This window comes from Glandiceps talaboti, chromosome 8 (genome assembly GCF_964340395.1).
Source record: "Glandiceps talaboti chromosome 8, keGlaTala1.1, whole genome shotgun sequence".
In the NCBI taxonomy this organism is placed as follows: Eukaryota; Metazoa; Hemichordata; class Enteropneusta; family Spengelidae; genus Glandiceps; species Glandiceps talaboti.
The window spans coordinates 25,953,112-25,972,563 of NC_135556.1; the positions used below are offsets into that span (position 1 = coordinate 25,953,112).

At 36.3% G+C, this 19,452-nt stretch overlaps 1 protein-coding gene across 1 annotated transcript; it reads right to left on the bottom strand.

Moving 5' to 3' along the window:
* Positions 1-8,363: 8,363 nt before the first annotated feature.
* LOC144438973 (coiled-coil domain-containing protein 138-like) lies at positions 8,364-19,309 on the bottom strand. The gene is made up of 13 exons (XM_078128204.1): positions 19,229-19,309; positions 18,460-18,529; positions 17,958-18,167; positions 16,759-17,003; positions 14,217-14,369; positions 12,901-13,020; positions 12,121-12,330; positions 11,343-11,486; positions 10,781-10,903; positions 10,387-10,597; positions 9,776-9,952; positions 9,199-9,337; positions 8,364-8,757 (listed from the first exon to the last, which is right to left on the bottom strand). Exons 1-13 carry the CDS (start codon positions 19,283-19,285, stop codon positions 8,604-8,606), a joined length of 2,013 nt encoding a protein of 670 aa, XP_077984330.1. The 5' UTR covers positions 19,286-19,309; the 3' UTR covers positions 8,364-8,603.
* Between the last annotated feature and the right edge of the window lie 143 nt (positions 19,310-19,452).

Below are 19,452 nucleotides of genomic sequence, written 5' to 3' on the forward strand. Positions count from 1 at the left end.
AAACTCGTATCAGACTACTGTGTGACTCAAATCAATAAACATGTATACATTGTAATATTAATACACAGCGAGACATTTGTATACTCAAACTTCAGCAAGGCTATGTGAACTTGACAAAGGTGGCCATTTTAATATATTTCTTTGAACATGACTATATTTAGCCATGCTGATGGGTATTGTTCACCGAAGTGTTTATTACTGTAGTTGTGTATGATTAAGGAATTTCAATAGCAAATGAAAGTGTCTTATTTCAAAACGAGTGTAAGCATATGTTTTGTCACGTATATAAACGTGGTTGTCATAGCTTGAACGAAACTAATATATTACATCTATTGTTCGAATTCGATGGCTTGTCAAAATATTATTGTATTCATATTAAAAACATATTAGAAGTGAGAAAGATGATGTCGTTTCTGATGTGTGTTTACAAATGGGTTAATGTGGTGACGTATAGGATGGCGACTGGAAGGCGACGTGGAGTAAGTAAAGCTACCTATCACATTTACAGTCATTACCAGTTATTCTTTATGTATAACATCAACCACATTGGTATGTATTACTATTATACGCAAAAATTAAGTGTGTAAGTGCAAAGACTGACTGACTGACTGTTGGTCTGTCTGTCTGTCTGTCTGTCTGTCTGTCTGGCTGGCTGGCTGACTGACTGGCTGACTGACTGACTGGCTGACTGTCTGCCTGCCTGCCTGCCTGACTGACTGACTGACTGACCCCGACCGACGACTGACTGACTGACTGACTGACTGACTGACTGACTGACTGACTGACTGACTGACTGACTGACTGACTGACAGCCAGCCAGACAGACAGACAGACAAATAGACAGAAATATTAGATAATGAGATAAGACAGCGGAAACCAATCTAACTGAAAGGGCACAATAAAAGTATATATAGATGACCATCACAATCACATGTAATCACACCAATATTTAAAACAATTTCAATTTTAGGTACGTAAATATAGTGTAAGCATTAACGCTAATATTATATGAGAGAGAGAGAGAGAGAGAGAGAGAGAGAGAGAGAGAGAGAGAGAGAGAGAGAGAGAGAGAGAGAGAGAGAGAGAGAGAGAGAGAGAGAGAGAGAGAGAGAGAGAGAGAGAGAGAGAGGGGGGGGGGGGGGGTTCGAAAGAAGATGGCCAAGAAGGGGCACCTGAAAATTATACATGTAAAATATATGTATTTGCTGATGGGTGTCGAGGGACATCGATAGGGGGCGCAAAACATCCGATTATGAAATTGTAAGTCGTTGCTTGTTTACCCTGCATCTTTTCATTTATCGATGTTCTTCTTATATTATAAACTCTCATCGTACATTAAGCAGGACCCTGTGATCAATAAAGTATCCTATTGTTACGTGTGTTAATATATCTCACTGTCAAGTGTGTGAAACCAAACAACTGTTCGATTCTCTGGTGTGACACATATTGTAATGTTATTTAGTACAACTACACACCAAACAGATATAAACCATTGGTAAAATATAACACGTTAGATATCACAAAACTAAATCAGACAAAAGTTATTCTAAAGAAAGGGGTCATGAAAACCAAATTTGATGTATTTATATGCTTATAGTTATTGGACAAATAGTGATGGCTAGTTCATGTTCTGAAGATATGCTGCGCGTTTCTTATTTTACAGCTGTAAACATCAAGATATGTGGCCGTCTTTCTATATGTTTGCCTGGATTTGTGTCACTGCCTGCCTGCCTGTCTTCCTTTCTGCCTGTCTGTCTGTCTGTCTGTCTGTCTGTCTGTCTGTCTGTCTGTCTGTCTGTCTGTCTGTCTGTCTGTCTGTCTGTCTGTCTGTCTGTCCGTCCGTCCGTCCGTCCGTCCGTCCGTCCGTCCGTCCGTCCGTCCGTCCGTCTGTCTGTCTGTCTGTCTGTCTGTCTGTCTGTCTGTCTGTCTGTCTGTCTGTCTGTCTGTCTGTCCTTCCTGTCTATCTGTCATACAGCTTGTCTATGTGTCTCTGTCCCTCTATCCTCGTTTCTGTACGTATCCCACTTTTGGCCTCTCCCTCCAATCGCGATAAAACAACAGTCGTATTCCCTAATCCGAAATCAATATTTCTTGCAAGTTTTTTTTTAACCAGTCGGTGCAGTTTGCTAAGTACGACTTTTTTAAACACATTTTTGTGACGTTACTTCCAAGTGAACCGTATGTTTCATATCGGGATGATTAACGAGTATTACCCAGCATCAAAATCCCCCATAATACTGTCCGTAATAAACCATGCATGACCGATTCTTAACTTGTAAGGCGATTTGTGACTATGTGTTGTTGCGACTGACCATTTCTATCAATTGATGAAGGAGCTTATCGCCAACGATCTCATGTGAGAAATATAGAAAAGGCCGATGATAAACGAGAGGCCCATACAAATTTTAAGCTGGCATCACAGACATTCCAAGTATGAAATTAAATTTTTACCGCTGTGTAGATTATCTTGGAGATATGTAAGAGATAATGTTACAGTAGCACTGGCTATAAAATCACTAAAAGACGCCCCGAGCAATAAAAGCCCGTGACTTATATTTTATATTCAAGCATACGTTCAAAAATAAAGTGTTCCATTTGCCATTACCGAGATCAACTGCCTAGCTGCGCATTTTTATCTCTGATTTTATTTTACATTTACGTACTTGTTTCATATACTTGGTTCAAGGTTTGTGATATATCTTAGAAAATGTGTTTTAATTTCATACTTTTTGTTTTAATTGGGTGAAACGGACATTTTCGGTTCTATTCACTTGTTTATTTCATGATTGTGATACACAAAAGTACACACGTTTGGTAACTAGAGTAACCCAATTGATTGCATAAAGTCGGCTGATGTGATTTCACTACGTGTGCATGTATGTTTCTCGTCTAACGTTAAAACTCATTGGCGCTGACTATTCCGTTTAAGTTTTTAACGAACTGCATTCCATCTATTTTGTACAAATTAAAGCAGAGCGTAATTGAACCATGAAGGTTCCTGACCTTTGACCTGGAGATCAAATACAATTTGACTTATAGCACGTTTCTTCTAGAAAACGTCACATTTTGCTCCCCACTATTTTGTTATCTTTCATCTAACGATTTCAACAGCATAAAACGATTTGATGGAGAAACTGGGCAGCCCTCACCTTTCCCGTGCATGTCTTCCAGCAACCACGATTCCCCATAGTTCTCAATTGTCTAAAAATCACGCTTTCGGAAAGTAGCACGATATGTCCCATTAGCTAGGCGGTGAATAGAAAGAAATAAACATGAAACCAGATACGTTTTCAAAGTAATCCGGGGAAAATTGAAATTATGTTGATTTGCAGTAATTTTGTACGTATTCACAGATGTTGGGGTTTTCAGCCATACTTATTCCGCCTGAGTTGATTGCAATCATATAATTGGGAATGTGAGGTAACATGATCCTACATCATTGGTAGACATACCCGTTTTATTAACTAATACTTAATTCCTCTCGTAGTGCCTAGTATTTTCCCGCCAAAATTTGATGCTAAATTTTTTATTTATTCTGACACTTTTTTCACATATCAGCTTTAATTTTAGACTAAAATCGTAAAAAAAATCTTTCTATATCGATTGTCGCCAAAATTTCGGCTGAAAAGTGAAAATTCATAATTTAAAAAAAAAAAGATTTTGTAAGTCAGCGTAGTTTACAAGTCTTGCGTTAATTGGATGAAATGCTGCCCGAAAATCGAAGCGATAGTTTAACTTGACTGAAAACGTCTTGATTTGAGCTAAAGTCGGTAAATGTCATACGCTTACTGTATCGTTGCTACCAAATAATTCAACACGGACAAGGGGTATGGACAGTTAACCAGTCTTAGTCATGAAAAATGGTTGATATGTGATACATGTAATAAACTTATTTCTTATACTTAGTCATATTCAATATTGCATCTTGCGGCAAAATATTCACGAAGGAAGCCTTTCTCAGCCTTCATAAAATATATTATAGTTTTTTTTTACACAGCAAAAGGAATTCAATACTGATCAATTCCAAATGTCCGTTCGCTAGAACTAAAAATAAAACGTTCAGTATTTTAATTTTTCTCTTTTTTCTAACGCCATAAAGAAAAATTTAATAGATATACTATCTTTAAAATGGTATAAAATAAATAAAATATGTTTGCGTTTTCGTTTTCCCCGGTCTAAACTGTAGTCTATGCAAGTAACAGATAGTAAAACGTGTATAAACCAACAATCTGAGGTAATGTTTTTTTAATCCCTACTGGGATATAAATGAAAACTTTGCATCACACACATTGGATAAACAAACACAACTGAATTGGATTATTTCAATCAACTTTATGTATACAAGCAATAACTGTTACAACGGAAAATGCGCGGTAACGTTTTTAAAGAAAAATGGAAGAGTCTTATATTTCTCTTGCATGATAATGTATATGTTTACGACTTCGATATCAAATTACTTTACTTAAAATATACTATCAGGCCTGTTACGACCACTTTCTGATAACACACTTCTATTAAAATTACCCCAAATCACCGTTATTCAAAACGTACATTTTACTTTAGACATAGTAGTCATAGACAATACAGTGGAGAATCTCCTTTCGCCTGTGGATTGATCAAAATATTTTGTTAGCTCTTTTTTTCAAACACAAAACCATTAAATTAATATAAACACTGTTTAGGCTGGGATCAGAAATTACGGCGGGGGGGGGGGAGAGAAATTATTTTGGTCAAATTTTTTTGCAGCCTCACTTCGCGCTCTCAACAAATGTCACCCCCAGAAATGAACCTAATAATTTTTGTAGCCCCCTTCCCGGCGACACATATCTTAATGTGTAAGTATACAATACACCCCCCCTCCCCGCTCCACTTCAGAGGTGGAAATCAACTTCAGCGTCCATACATATCAATGAGGGATTTCTTTTACAAATACATTTTCGAAAAAGGTCTCACATTGAGCTGTAACCTATACTTAGAGATAAGCTTACTTAGCTAACAGGGTTTTCTCTTTCAATCACGATTCTGGGCAGAAACAGCATCCCCCATAATAGCTAGTGGGGAAGGTGTGTCCCCCTCCCACAGTAAGCACTTTAAAAAAAATAAGGACATGTAGGAAGCCATTTAATGGCATAAAATTTCAAACTATACACAATATCGAAAACCCTAGAGTAGTAAGTCTTGAAACTTGTCTTCATTATCCCAATTTTACTGGAGTCAATACATTATTATGCAACTATATGGCTATATTACCTACATTTTAAGAGATAGTCTGACAGAGACACACATTCGCTTGGCTGTTGACTGCCTCATAATTAAATGTATGGTAGGTAAATGAAGTGAGGTTTGAATGTTCAAAAAGTATCCACAGAGAGAGAGAGAGAGAGAGAGAGAGAGAGAGAGAGAGAGAGAGAGAGAGAGAGAGAGAGAGAGAGAGAGAGAGAGAGAGAGAGAGAGAGAGAGAGAGAAAGAGGCTAGAGGGGGAGGGGAGAGAGAGAGAAGAAGAAGAAGAGAGAGAGAAACATACACAAATACACATACACAAATACACTCGCATGGCTGTCCCCTTAGTCATCACTGAAGCTAGATTTCAGAAGGTATTGCGGCGAAGACGCGAGAAATATCTTAATTTACTCGGTAAACGACCGTTCTTGAAGTTGAACTTGGGTCAAATCATGAGCAAAATATTTCGTGCCCCCTTTCAGACCATAAAAATTTTCGCAGCCTCCCTTTGAACTCTCAATTTTATCATGCCCCCATTTCTCCCCAGTCCCACCCACTGCCGTAAATTCTAACCCCAGCCTTATATGTACAAGTGTCAATTTACCCTCTATTTCTCCAACAATCTACAAAGAAGTTCGTTAGCGTCAGCGCCCTCAAGTGACCAAATTAGGTAAATTTGGAGAAGAAATGTAATTTCTCCCGAACAAGTAATCTTCTGTTATTTTGACAGTTCATTTAATTGCATTAAAATTAACAGAGATATCTCATGATGGATGGTGTTATTCTCTCTTGCCACGTTTCCTTTGTTTATTTAGCACTCTCTCTCCTCCAGTATGACTCCAGACTCGATGTATTTCTGTGTAATAGTCTCACGGGATGAACGGAGCCAGCCTTTATCTCTCTTGTCAGTTTTAAGACTAAATTCTCCAATTTCAGGTCACACGTAAGAGGTTTCTCTTCAAGATGATGACTCTATTATTTCATCCTTTCTTTGCTGTAGTAGGCAATTTGCGTCTATGATGATGAATTACAGTGCGACGGCATACTTGATAAAATCTGCCCTGACAGACTCAACGGTGTCGAACCAGAGATACCTGTATTTCCTTGTACAACAGTAGTGTGTGAAATTGTCAAAGCTATTTGCTCAAACAAAGAAACTGTTTACTGTCAGTCATTACGGATTCACGTAGTACATTAGTTAAGGTCATAACAGTAGGATTAATTCTAGTTGACGGTACATACCAAAGGTCCTTCATAACACACAAACCTATTACTGTATCAATTATAACACTCCTACTACATTTATAAAATAACTTTATTTAATAAGAAGTGTCACGCACCTACAAATCAACCCTGGAAATTAAACCCTTCCCGATATTCCTAGATTCCAGTCGTAGAAAGTATATAATATTAGAATGTGCACTACTCATAGGGGTTGCAACACTAGACGAGATAATCATCCAGATTCACAAATAATTTTTAATTCACACAAATACATTACTAAAATTTATAAAATTTTAACTTTGTTTCATTCTATCCATGCTGTAAAAATTCCTTCTCCATCTTATTCCTTGTAATCTTCTCAATGTACAAAAACAAACAAACAAACAAACACACAACCAAACAAACAAACAAACAAACAAACAAACAAACAAACAAAGCCAAAAACAACAACATGATTACACAGCAAATTGAAAATAAAAACAGTGAAGGAGCAGACTGATGAAACACTACACACAAGGATATATGTATTTGACAATTCGCTTTGTTTTCATCTCTTGTCAATCAATATTACATTATTCAATGAAGACATATAAAAAGCTTTTTCTTTAGTGGCAGTTTCTCACGGCAGTCAGCAAGCAATAAAGTAAAATATTATTAGAATTGTCAATAGAATCTGAGTGTACTGCATGCATTACATAGATTTTATTATTGATATATCGCATACATTCTCTCTTAAATATTTGAATTATTTTTTGACCACATGCAGTTAGGCCATGTAATGCCAGGATAACATTTTCAACTTTCATGACCTGTGTGACACTGAAAAAGTAACTCTGCAGTAAAGAGATTTACATGTCAAATCCTCATTCATTTTTTTTTCATGTACCTCAACGAACACCTGGATGTAAATCTCTTGGGTCATGCAGGGGTCATGTAGGGGTCATGTGAGTGGCAAGTTATTCTATTTCATTCAGTATAATTGTATAATATTTATATACCTTTTAAAAAACTTTCTTCATGAATAAAGAAATTAATTTGTACAAAATAATTTCCATAAATTTTTATATGGTTTGCTTGATCTATAACCTGTCAGAGTGTTTCTATGGTAACTCTGTATCATTGATTCACAATTCACTATTTTGCATAGAAAAAAATGTCACATCACAAATCACAGTCATGGTGTATTCACACAGTTTTATGCAAAGTGCTTGAAATAAAAATACCAATTTCTCTAACATAATACCATACTGTTTTGGGACTTTGTGGTATTTTTGTTGGGCTGTCTCGCCACGGCCATAGTGTTTTCACAATTTGAAATATACATTCCAGTTTCTTTTCATAATTCAAAATTGTGAAAACAATTTATACTTCACAAGATGTGGAAATTGACGTCAGGTACACAGTTTGAAAAATACAATGCCTCCAGGGATTATATAATATCACTGCTGTGGTTTAGAAGATCAACATTAAATGAGAATTGATGATTTGGAATGATAGATGTAAAGGCAGTGTGAATTGATAACACAAGGTATATGATTCATAGTGCAATAGTGCACAGCTTACTGTGTAAATAATACATTACTTTGGGGTTCCCCTGTATTTGCAGTGTTTATGTAATCCTGCAGTGTCTACCCAGGGCAAGGTGTTCCCCTGTATTTGCAGTGTTTATGTAATCCTGCAGTGTCTACCTAGGGCAAAGTGTTCCCCTGTATTTGCAGTGTTTATGTAATCCTGCAGTGACATTGATTAATGGGTTTGCACTTTAAACTTTAAACTAGTTTTGAAAAACTTACATAACATGTATGTTGGTTGTAGAGAAACTGATACTTTTCACTTTGTCAACAAAACAGTTATCAGAGTATCTTCTAAATATTTAAGTAACTTTAACCTGACACATTATTGACCAAGTGAAATGTTCTCATAACTAACATACCAGGAATACAAAGATTATATCTGTGGTATATCCTAGGACTTTAATTGAAAAGTGCTGAAACAAATAGAAATACAAACTCAAAAGTTCAAAGTGGGTTTCTTTAAAGGGCAGTGATGATAACTCACAGGTTTAATAGGTCTTTAAGACTGTAGGCTTCAGGAAAAGTATGATGGTTGATGTTTCTTGAAAAAACAAGTCATCATACAAGTAGTTCTGATGACTCTAGTCACATTGTAGCAGAGGAAGTCTTTCCAGCACCCAAGTTAAATAATATGGAACGCAGGTTGAGAGACAGGAAGGGGTTGTCAGCACCAAGTGTTCTCTGCATCTCTTGCACTATGTTAGACAGGGAGAACACTTCAAAGTATCTCTTGTTACTCCTACAGGCAATAAAGAATTTACAGAAAAATGAGGGATGTAAGGAGTGATTAATTGCACAGAGTGATAAAATAATCAAAGAAAGATGGAAATGATAAATAAATCATATGAAAAATCAATGGAAATTAGTAATACACTACAGTATTCAGCAACAATGCAGTCAATGCCTTATGAATAGGGTATCTAAAGTCTTTTATAAACAAAAGGAATTTAATTCCTTATATCTGACACTAGGGGGCAGTATATAGAATCAGTGACTCAGGCATATTGTAATGTTGTCAGGAAGTAGTCAGGTTGTTAAATATACACATACATGTTAAATCCAGTGCCTCATTTTAGAACAACTGGGCCTCTTTGCAGTAGTGTTATCACCCATTCACAATTTCCAGGAACAGGATAATTACTCTGACATATATGAATAACAAAGGAAGTGTACAACTTACTTAAACTTTGAAAGTTTCTGAAGAATAATGCTGAGTTTCTCCAACATCTTAACATTGAGATTAGGAGTTCGGAGAAGTAATGAACAGGTACGGAACCAGATTTCTGTACTACATCTTTCCAGAAATGGTGACAACACACCTATAAACACAAACATACACAATGATAGACTTTAACATTGTATCTCTGTATATCAGAAAGTGAAAAGGGTACAGTCTGTAATCTGAAAGTGAGAAGAGTACAGTCTGTAATCTGAAATGTTTTGTTTCATATTGAAATACATTCTACATCATTGCAACTACCATGTCTAGCAAATAGCAAAGCTCTCAACTTGTATAAAGAATGATCATGTTGGCTACCAGTCACCCAGCATGTCTAGACTCAAATTTGTTCTAAGTTTGTTTGATATCACTCCAGGAAATAGAGACACTTTCATTAACTATGGGTTCTGGGGAGTCATTTCATAACTTTACATAATCTATATACAAGATTAGAAAGAGTATGGTTGTATACACAGTGGAGCATGCAATAGTTCAGTAGAACTAGCTGAACATGAAGTAGAAAAGAAAACAGACTAACCTGATTCCATGGACATCTGTAGGAAGACATCGACAGCATTGCTAGCCATGGCTTTATTACTACCCTTCATAAATGGGAGTACAACAGCTGTACCTTGGTAGTGTACAAACAATTCCTTGCAGTAGTCAGTCTTTAAGTCTGCCTTCAAGGAGTCAAACACATTGGCCAAGTAGTCAACTAGAAATTAACAAAAATGTCGGCGATTCATCAGAAACTGAGCAGGTAAAGCCTACATGGGTTCCCCAGATACATGACTGGAGTTCCCCTCTAATATTTTGGTATAAGGTTTGAAATATACTCAAGTGTTTGACCAGACCCCCCAAAAACAAACAAACAAACAAACAAACAACAACAACAACAACAACAACAAAACAAACAACAAACAAACAAACAAACAAAAGAAAAGAAAAAAAGAAAATGTGTCACCAACTGGGACCAGAGTCTGCCTAAATGTATTCACATTCAAAAATACAGCCGGCTTAAAATCTGGTACTGATGTAAAGCATGGGGACTGACCTAGCCTGACTGAGTTAAGCCCAGCTTGAGTCAATTTTTTAAGTGTCCAGTGTAAACTCTCCTATTACTCTTCTAAAAAGACACCTAACTCTTACCTTGAGTCAGAGTTTTCAGAATGACCAATGATGACAGGAACCTTATATGTAAATTAGTGCTCTTGAAGAAAACACCTGGTTTGGTCTTCTCTGGTTGGCTGAATGTTTTTACAGTACCACCTGGACTTCTATCTGTCTCCACAAATTTGACAACAGTTGGTTTGTATAACTCTTCACCCAGTCTACGATAGGTGGATGATAGGGCAGTTTTCTGAGAATGAACAAAACAAAGAAACACATATCAATCTATGATAGGTGGATGCACAAAGAAACACATGTTTTTCTTGTGAGTGTAGTCAAGATGTAGTTAAGTGCTGTACTTGTCATTAGCACTGTACAATTTCATCTTGGCAAGCTAAAATTCAAAAGTTTGTGAAAAATATAAGGCCTGTACCTGTGAGCCTGTGTCTTGTTCAATGGATATCAAAGACCAGTAGATAAATTGTAGACATGGTAGATGAATCTTTGAATGGCTAGCAGGTAAACAGTGTAGTATTTCTACCAGTGAAGGAAGAACCTGTAAAATGAAAGTACACAGCTACATGACACTTGTCACTTCCCATCAAAAAGACATATAACTTGCCATTAGTGATGCACTGGGTTATCCAGTGCTACAGTGACATATAACTTGCCATTAGTGATGCACTGGGTTATCCAGTGCTACAGTGACATATAACTTGCCATTAGTGATGCACTGGGTTATCCAGTGCTACAGAGACACACATTGACCAAAACTTTTGGTAGAGGCCAGGTATGACCAACAGCCACTGATCTTTTTGTCAGTCATTTTTACTGTTGATTGTAGCCATATAAGGTTTAGCCAAAGTCCTTTATATGTTGGACTCAACTAGTTCATCACTTTTAACATTGGTAGAATGTGCACTGATTAGACACTAATTGGACAACGTAAATGTTCTTGGAATTTAATTAGACATTTAAATGGAGTTGACACTGACCTTGAGACACCTTTCCTGGGTGAGTCCACTTGATGACAGCATGTCTACAGATTTGATGGAAAGATCTGCACCATAGTGACCGAGATGTACGTCACTTACCCATTCCAGTAGTATAGTTAGAACATCATACACAGCATTAGGATACTAGTAGAACAAAGATTTTTTTTTACATATTAGACTCAGGGTTTAAACTTGACTTTTTTTAAATGGTCCATGTAAACCAAACTGAATGTTCATAACCCTAAATGCTTAATACCTTCAGATAAATAGTCATGAATATTCATTGTTCAACTAATACATATGTATGTCTGCTAAGTCCCATGAGGCAACAGTGAACACAGAAGGAGAAGTAGAATTTAAATTTGGTGTTTCTTGGTAAATCGCTTAAAATTTGTGATGTAAAATCATGAAGTGACTCTTCAGAACATAAAGTTTATGAAAATAATTTTATTTCCTGGAGTGGCATTTCTATTTAAACAACCTAATCTTGCCAGGGCCATGTAATTTACTTGTACTTGACCTGAAGAGGGTTAGACACCAGTTGTAACTTGGTAGTCTGTGTTTTACCACTCTCTCTGTCAATTCCTTCTGTCTTTTTCTGCCAAAAGTGGACACTGTTCTACCCTTATCTGTACTGTTTACATACAAACTGACAATAAAAACTGTTCAGTAGTCTGTGTTTTACTTTTTCTGTCAACTTCTGTCTTTTCCTGCCACAAGTGGCCACTATACTACCTATACTGTCTGTCATCATCACATACAAACTGAGTACACACACCTTTGACTGTTTAGCAGTTTGTGTTTTACCACTCTCTGTTAATTCTTTCAATGTTTTCCTACCCCCAGTCAATGACCTGAGTGGTGGAATATTTTCTGTGTCTCTGTGTCTGTCTGTTAGTTCCTGTTTTCTCTGTAGATTGGTCAGTCTACTTTGCATAGTATTGGACTGGTTTTCAAGTTTCTTGTTCTGCTCCTGGAGATCTGAAATCTGAATAACCAGAAGTTAAACTGACAGTGATAACACCAAATTCTGTTATCATAAAGACAATATATTGTATATAATATTGCCACTCGGGGTGCTACTTGACAGATTTGGGCCAGAAGTGGGAGTGGGAGTCATTCAATATTGTGCTATTTGTGCTTAGTTGTCCATCCTTTTTGTGACCTTCTTATACATTTATTAACCATAAATACTTTTGGTTTGATCTATGACTCTTGAATTCTGATCAGTGAACATTACAGACTAACAGTCATATTCTATGGTTCACAAACATCTCTACAAACTACAAATACTGTGTACAAGTAGTAGCATACTGTTTTAATCAAACCAGTCAAGAATCTTTCACTAAGGGTTCTGGGAAAATATTAGAGCTTGTATATTGTTGGTAGATATGACAAAGTACAACAGACATATACGGAGGATTAAGAATCAAAAAATGTTGGACAGACAAACTAACTTTTAAATTCCTCCCATATCAAATGCTGTCTCACATATTAACAAGTCACTGATGTCACCTACAGGACAAATAACAACTGTTATGTTGCATAGAAAACTTACTTTTTTCTTCATGGTATCATTGGATTGCTTCATTGTATCAAATGAAGTCTTCAATCTTTTCGATTCCCGGATCTTAGTTTTCAAAATCTCTTCCATTTGCTCAATTTCAGCTTTATGTTCCTGTAGACATATCAAAAGTTTTTGAGATTTTTTAAAGAATTTCACATAGCATCTACTTTTTTCTTTCTTCTTTCAAAAAAAGAGACGGAAGACATTACCAAGGAGAGATTTGCTGATGATTACTGGTTGACTCTGAATTCAATTGTTTCAATCTTTCACTCGCATTCCCAAGTTTTAATTAATGAAACAAATTCTTATAGAATAGACATGGAAACTACATATTAGTTTGTAGGACATTACTAAACTGGTATACAACTATGCCGTTAAATTCTTTACAGCCAGACAGATAAAATTGATAGTAAAATGTACTGCAAGAAACTTCACTACCAAAATACTATGACAAAATACTTGTGTACAAATGTACTAATAGAATATTTACAACCAGAGAGATGCAACTAATAGCAAACTATTTTGACAGAATCTTACCAAGATCTAAATTGGTAAAGTTGACGGCCAACTATACTATAACAATCATACAGTTAATGAACTATAACCAGGGAGGTAAATCTGATGGTCTTTGCACAGATCCTAGTTCATGTAATAAACTTGTGTAATACCAACTGTGTAATACCAACTGTGTAATAAACTTGTGTAATACCAACTGTGTAATACCAGATGTAAACTGAATGCCTCTGTAAGGGTAAATCCTTAGATTTTTGGTACTACAGACAGTAATTGTTGGAAAATAGAATGACTATTTCCCTAGGGAAATAGTTCCATCATTCAACTATTACATGGTCACGTGACCACCATGAGTTCACAGCAGGTCAAAATGGCAGCTTCTGATGATGTCGTCTGCCATCGCGAGTTCACAGCATGAGGTATATTATAAAACACATATTGCCTGGCCTATATTCGGGCTATAGCACCCGTTCATTGCCCCCTCGTGACTGTGAGTTACCAGAATCACATGCTATTTCCCTCGGCCTTCCGCCTCGGGAAATAGCATGTGATTCTGGTAACTCACAGTCCCTCGGGTGTAATAAACGGGTGCTATAGCCCTCATGGCCAGGCAATATGTGTTCACTATAGCTATCATACATGATATACCTCTTAATTAATTATACCAAATTATATGAACTTTGAAACTTGCATACTCAAGATATTGCCTAATTACTATCACTAAAACATAACCTTTCCTAATACAGAAGGCAAAAAGGAAGATACAGGAAAGATACAAGAATCCATGTTTCTACCTCTTCTAAAATCATCCACCGTCTATTCACTTCTTGCTGTGCATTTCTCAATAAGACAGTTTGTTCAGCTTTACTAGCTTGTTCCATTTCTTCTACTGCCTTCTCTCTTTCTTGTAGCTGTATCTCCTTCTCATGTAGCAGAGCACTTTCTCTCTACAAAATAATACCATCAGTGAAAAGCCATAAATCATAACTGTATAAACCAGGGTATTTGTATTTTCATTTTTGTTCAGTTAATTGATAAGATGAACTGTATACTTAATTTGAGTAAAAAAACTATGTGAGTAGCTTGAAGATCAGAACTTTAAAATGACTGAGTAAAATTTAACCTGAACTAACCTAGGTTAAACGCTGTTTGTAAGCAATTAGAACCTGTGGTCAGGATACAAGAATTAATTACTATATACAGTCTTGTATCATATAGGACCATTTTGAACAGAGTGTATTGGTATTAAAGCTGGGTACATGACTAACAATACTAAGGTACAAACTTTCAAAGTAGGGGGCAAAGGTTTTGATTAGTTTGAGGCAGTGCCTTGCTAAAAACCCTCACCAATCAACTGTCTATGCATGTACCTATACCAATCAATTGTCTATGCATGTACCTATACATACATGCACCAATCTATTGTCTATGCATGTACCTATACATACATGTACCAATAAATTGTCTATGCATGTACCTATACATACCTATACCAATCAATTGTCTATGCATGTACCTATACATACATGTACCAATCAATTGTCTATGCATGTACCTATACATACATGTACCAATCAATTATCTATGCATGTACCTATACATACCTATACCAATCAATTGTCTATGCATGTACCTATACATACATGTACCAATAAATTGTCTATGCATGTACCTATACATACATGTACCAATCAATTGTCTATGCATGTACCTATACATACCTGTGCCAATCAATTGTCTATGCATGTACCTATACACATACATATACCAATAAATTATATATGCATGTACCTATACATACATGCACCAATCAATTGTCTATGCATGTACCTATACATACATGTACCAATCAATTGTCTATGCATGTACCTATACATACATGTACCAATCAATTGTCTATGCATGTACCTATACATACATGTACCAATCAATTGTCTATGCATGTACAGTACCTATACATACATGTACCAATCAATTGTCTATGCATGTACCTATACATACATGTACCAATCAATTGTCTATGCATGTACCTAAACATACATGTACCAATCAATTGTCTATGCATGTACCTATACATACATACATGTACCAATCAATTGTCTATGCATGTACCTAAACATACATGTACCAATCAATTGTCTATGCATGTACCTATACATACATACATGCACCAATCAATTGGCTATGCATGTACCTATACATACATGTACCAATAAATTATATATGCATGTACCTATACATACATGTACCAATCAATTGTCTATGCATGTACCTATACATACATACATGCACCAATCAATTGTCTATGCATGTACCTATACATACATACATACATACATGCACCAATCAATTGTCTATGCATGTACCTATACATACATACATGCACCAATCAATTGTCTATGCATGTACCTATACATACATGTACCAATCAATTGTCTATGCATGTACCTATACATACATACATGCAACAATCAATTGTCTATGCATGTACCTATACATACCTGTGCCAATCAATTGTCTATGCATGTACCTATACACACATGCACCAATCAATTGTCTATGCATGTACCTATACACACATGCACCAATCAATTGTCTATGCATGTACCTATACATACATGTACCAATCAATTGTCTATGCATGTACCTATACACACATGTACCAATCAATTGTCTATGCATGTACCTATACATACCTGTACCAATCAATTGTCTATGCATGTACCTATACATACCTGTACCAATCAATTGTCTATGCATGTACCTATACACACATGCACCAATCAATTGTCTATGCATGTACCTATACATACATACATGTACCAATCAATTGTCTATGCATGTACCTATACATACATGTACCAATCAATTGTCTATGCATGTACCTATACACATACATATACCAATCAATTGTCTATGCATGTACCTATACATACACACATGCACCAATCAATTGTCTATGCATGTACCTATACATACATGCACCAATCAATTGTCTATGCATGTACCTATACATACATACATACATGCACCAATCAATTGTCTATGCATGTACCTATACATACCTATACCAATCAATTGTCTATGCATGTACCTATACATACATGCACCAATCAATTGTCTATGGTACCTATACACACATGCACCAATCAATTGTCTATGCATGTACCTATACATACATGTACCAATCTATTGTCTATGGTACCTATACACACATGCACCAATCAATTGTCTATGCATGTACCTATACATACATGTACCAATCTATTGTCTATGCATGTACCTATACACATACATGTACCAATCAATTGTCTATGCATGTACCTATACCCATACCTGTAATTTTTTATGAATACTGGTAAGTTCATTATGGATTTCATTGACAGGTATTTTCTTCTCTTGTTTTCTGTTATCTCTCCTGTCTTCACTTGTTGCATCACTAAATTCATCCTCAATCTTCCTCCGATGATGTCGACGACCATATTTCTCAATGAGTCGTGGTGACACGCCTGCTAGCTCCTCACTGTCATATCGCAAAGTATCTAATTCATCTTCATTCAAGGTCCTTGTATCTCCAATTTCTATTATGAAAATACAAAATCAAAATAACACAATAAAACCCATGGTTGTAACCATGACTACACTGAGGAAGAAGCAAGACGGATGGGCATTGAGGTAAAAGAACATCAGAACTGAGAAACTTAATCAACTTAATCTGTATACAATACTTTGAGTTGGGCAGGTTCAGCTTTCACAAACAGCTAACCTCATATTGTAAGTACAGAATTGAACATAAATGAAGCAACTGAAGTGTGGATGTGGCTCCATATATATTCTTTCTGTTCTCAAAATCAAAAACATTTTAGTCTCCTTGGCATCACAGGATTGACGTCTCATGTCTTTCTTGAGATACAAACTGGCTAGATAAAGATATCGTAGAACACTCCTGAAGATGTTGTCAAGATGTTGGCAAAAATTTCGGATTCATTTTCCTGAAGTGTTTGACATTTTTGTTGAAAACTCTACATATGAACATAGAGTCTCTGTCCATGAAGTTCATCATGGAGTCTCTGTCCATGAAGTTCAACATAGAGTCTCTGTCCATGAAGTTCAACATAGAGTCTCTGTCCATGAAGTTCAACATAGAGTCTCTGTCCATGAAGTTCAACATAGAGTCTCTGTCCATGAAGTTCAACATAGAGTCTCTGTCCATGAAGTTCAACATAGAGTCTCTGTCCATGAAGTTCAACATAGAGTCTCTGTCCATGAAGTTCAACATAGAGTCTCTGTCCATGAAGTTCAACATAGAGTCTCTGTCCATGAAGTTCAACATAGAGTCTCTGTCCATGAAGTTCAACATAGAGTCTCTGTCCATGAAGTTCAACATAGAGTCTCTGTCCATGAAGTTCAACATAGAGTCTCTGTCCATGAAGTTCAACATAGAGTCTCTGTCCATGAAGTTCAACATAGATAATGCTATAGTATATACATTGTCAATTCATACAGTCTGTGTTATAAACAGTTTCATTTCTTACCACCACTCAATTCCAACTCTGACACTTGTAGTTGATGAAGTCGTCTTTTTAATTTCTGTTCGGATAATTCTATTTTCTTACTGCTTAGCTGCACTATTTTGTAGAGTTCTCTCAAAGCTCTGTTGTAATGTTTGCGTTCATCGCTGTTAAGTCCAGATGATGGTGAGGCACCTGACCCTCTGCTGGGTGAGCTTCTTGGTGTTTCTGTCACTAGTTCATGGTAGATAATAAAAATAACACAATTGTAAAGACAGGTTTCTAAGATCTTTAGCTTTAAGTCCATATTAAAGTTACATACATAAAACTTGAGACGCCATTTTTTATCTCAATAATTCAAATGTGTTTGATGATTCTAGTCTGTAACATATGGTGTAGTGGTTCCATGGAGTGAATGAAAACAATAATACACAAACATTATTGTACAAGAATACTGAAAAGCTGCAGTTATTGGCACTTTATTAAACTGACAGAATTTACGTTACACTAAAATAGTTCTACTTACACTGTAGACTTCTTGATGTAGTTGGTAAATCAAGAGTTGCTGTTTCCAGACTGGAATGTTTGGTAGGTCCCTAAATGAATCGGAGAAAGTTAATGGATTATTATTTGAAATCTTTATGGAATATGATACTAAATATATATTTGTTAGTATAAATAAACAAATAATTGTAATAACAAGTCTGTGAAAGACAAAACTATCATTTCTAACTTCACCTCTGATGCGTCACTTGGGCTACTCGTCAGTGATTTGCCGAGGAATTCTGGAACTTTTCTTCCAATAAATCGTTCGGTATCTCCATCCGACTCCGGAAGTGGAGTTTCACTCGCTAGAACTATATCGACCATATTATCAATCGTTGTCAAATGTGTTTTTCTGAACTTTCAGCAAGAAACGAGAGTTGTGATGACTGGGTTCAAAATTTGAACGCGTTAGGTCGCCAACCGTTTGAATGTTGGCGTGTTATGACATGAACATACCGACAGACAGACTGATTCGGTTTCTAGGATACCTTGTCACGTGTCAATTTCTATATTTGATCTTTTTGTTTTGATCATGTCCGACCGTGTCTTCGGTGCGTTGACTGTAACCTTTCTGACGTTTGATTACCACGTTTGAAGACTCAAATGAAACGACTGGAGATCATCCAGAGCCACATAAACAACAAATACATGGCCAACGCCGATGACACAAAAATCGAAACTCATTTAATCGCAGGTAGGGAGCCCTAAATGATAATTGATTTCCGTGAATACCCGGATTTCCTACACACCTTGTAGAATGAACCAAGACCCCGCAAGCTTGAACTGTCCGTCTCCGTTTCGTACATTTTCTACAGTCTTTGTAACATTGTGAAATAAGACCGACTGATTACTTCCTGACCTCCATTTTGAATTTGGAGCCTAACAACTTCTCACGAGAAAATGCGAGATCTCGATTTGGGGAGAAATCTGAAAAGCAATTTCCCCTGCCCTGGCTCTATGCATCATCTCATTG

Excerpts from the sequence above, each read along its gene's own strand:
- LOC144438973 (XM_078128204.1), bottom strand. The coding sequence starts at position 19,285 with ATGTACGAAACGGAGACGGACAGTTCAAGCTTGCGGGGTCTTGGTTCA. Across the intron at positions 17,004-17,957 it reads AGAGTTGGAATTGAGTGGTG|AAATTGGAGATACAAGGACC; the intron begins GTAAGAAATGAA and ends TTTTCATAATAG. Across the intron at positions 8,758-9,198 it reads CAGAAACTTTCAAAGTTTAA|GAGTAACAAGAGATACTTTG; the intron begins GTAAGTTGTACA and ends TATTGCCTGTAG.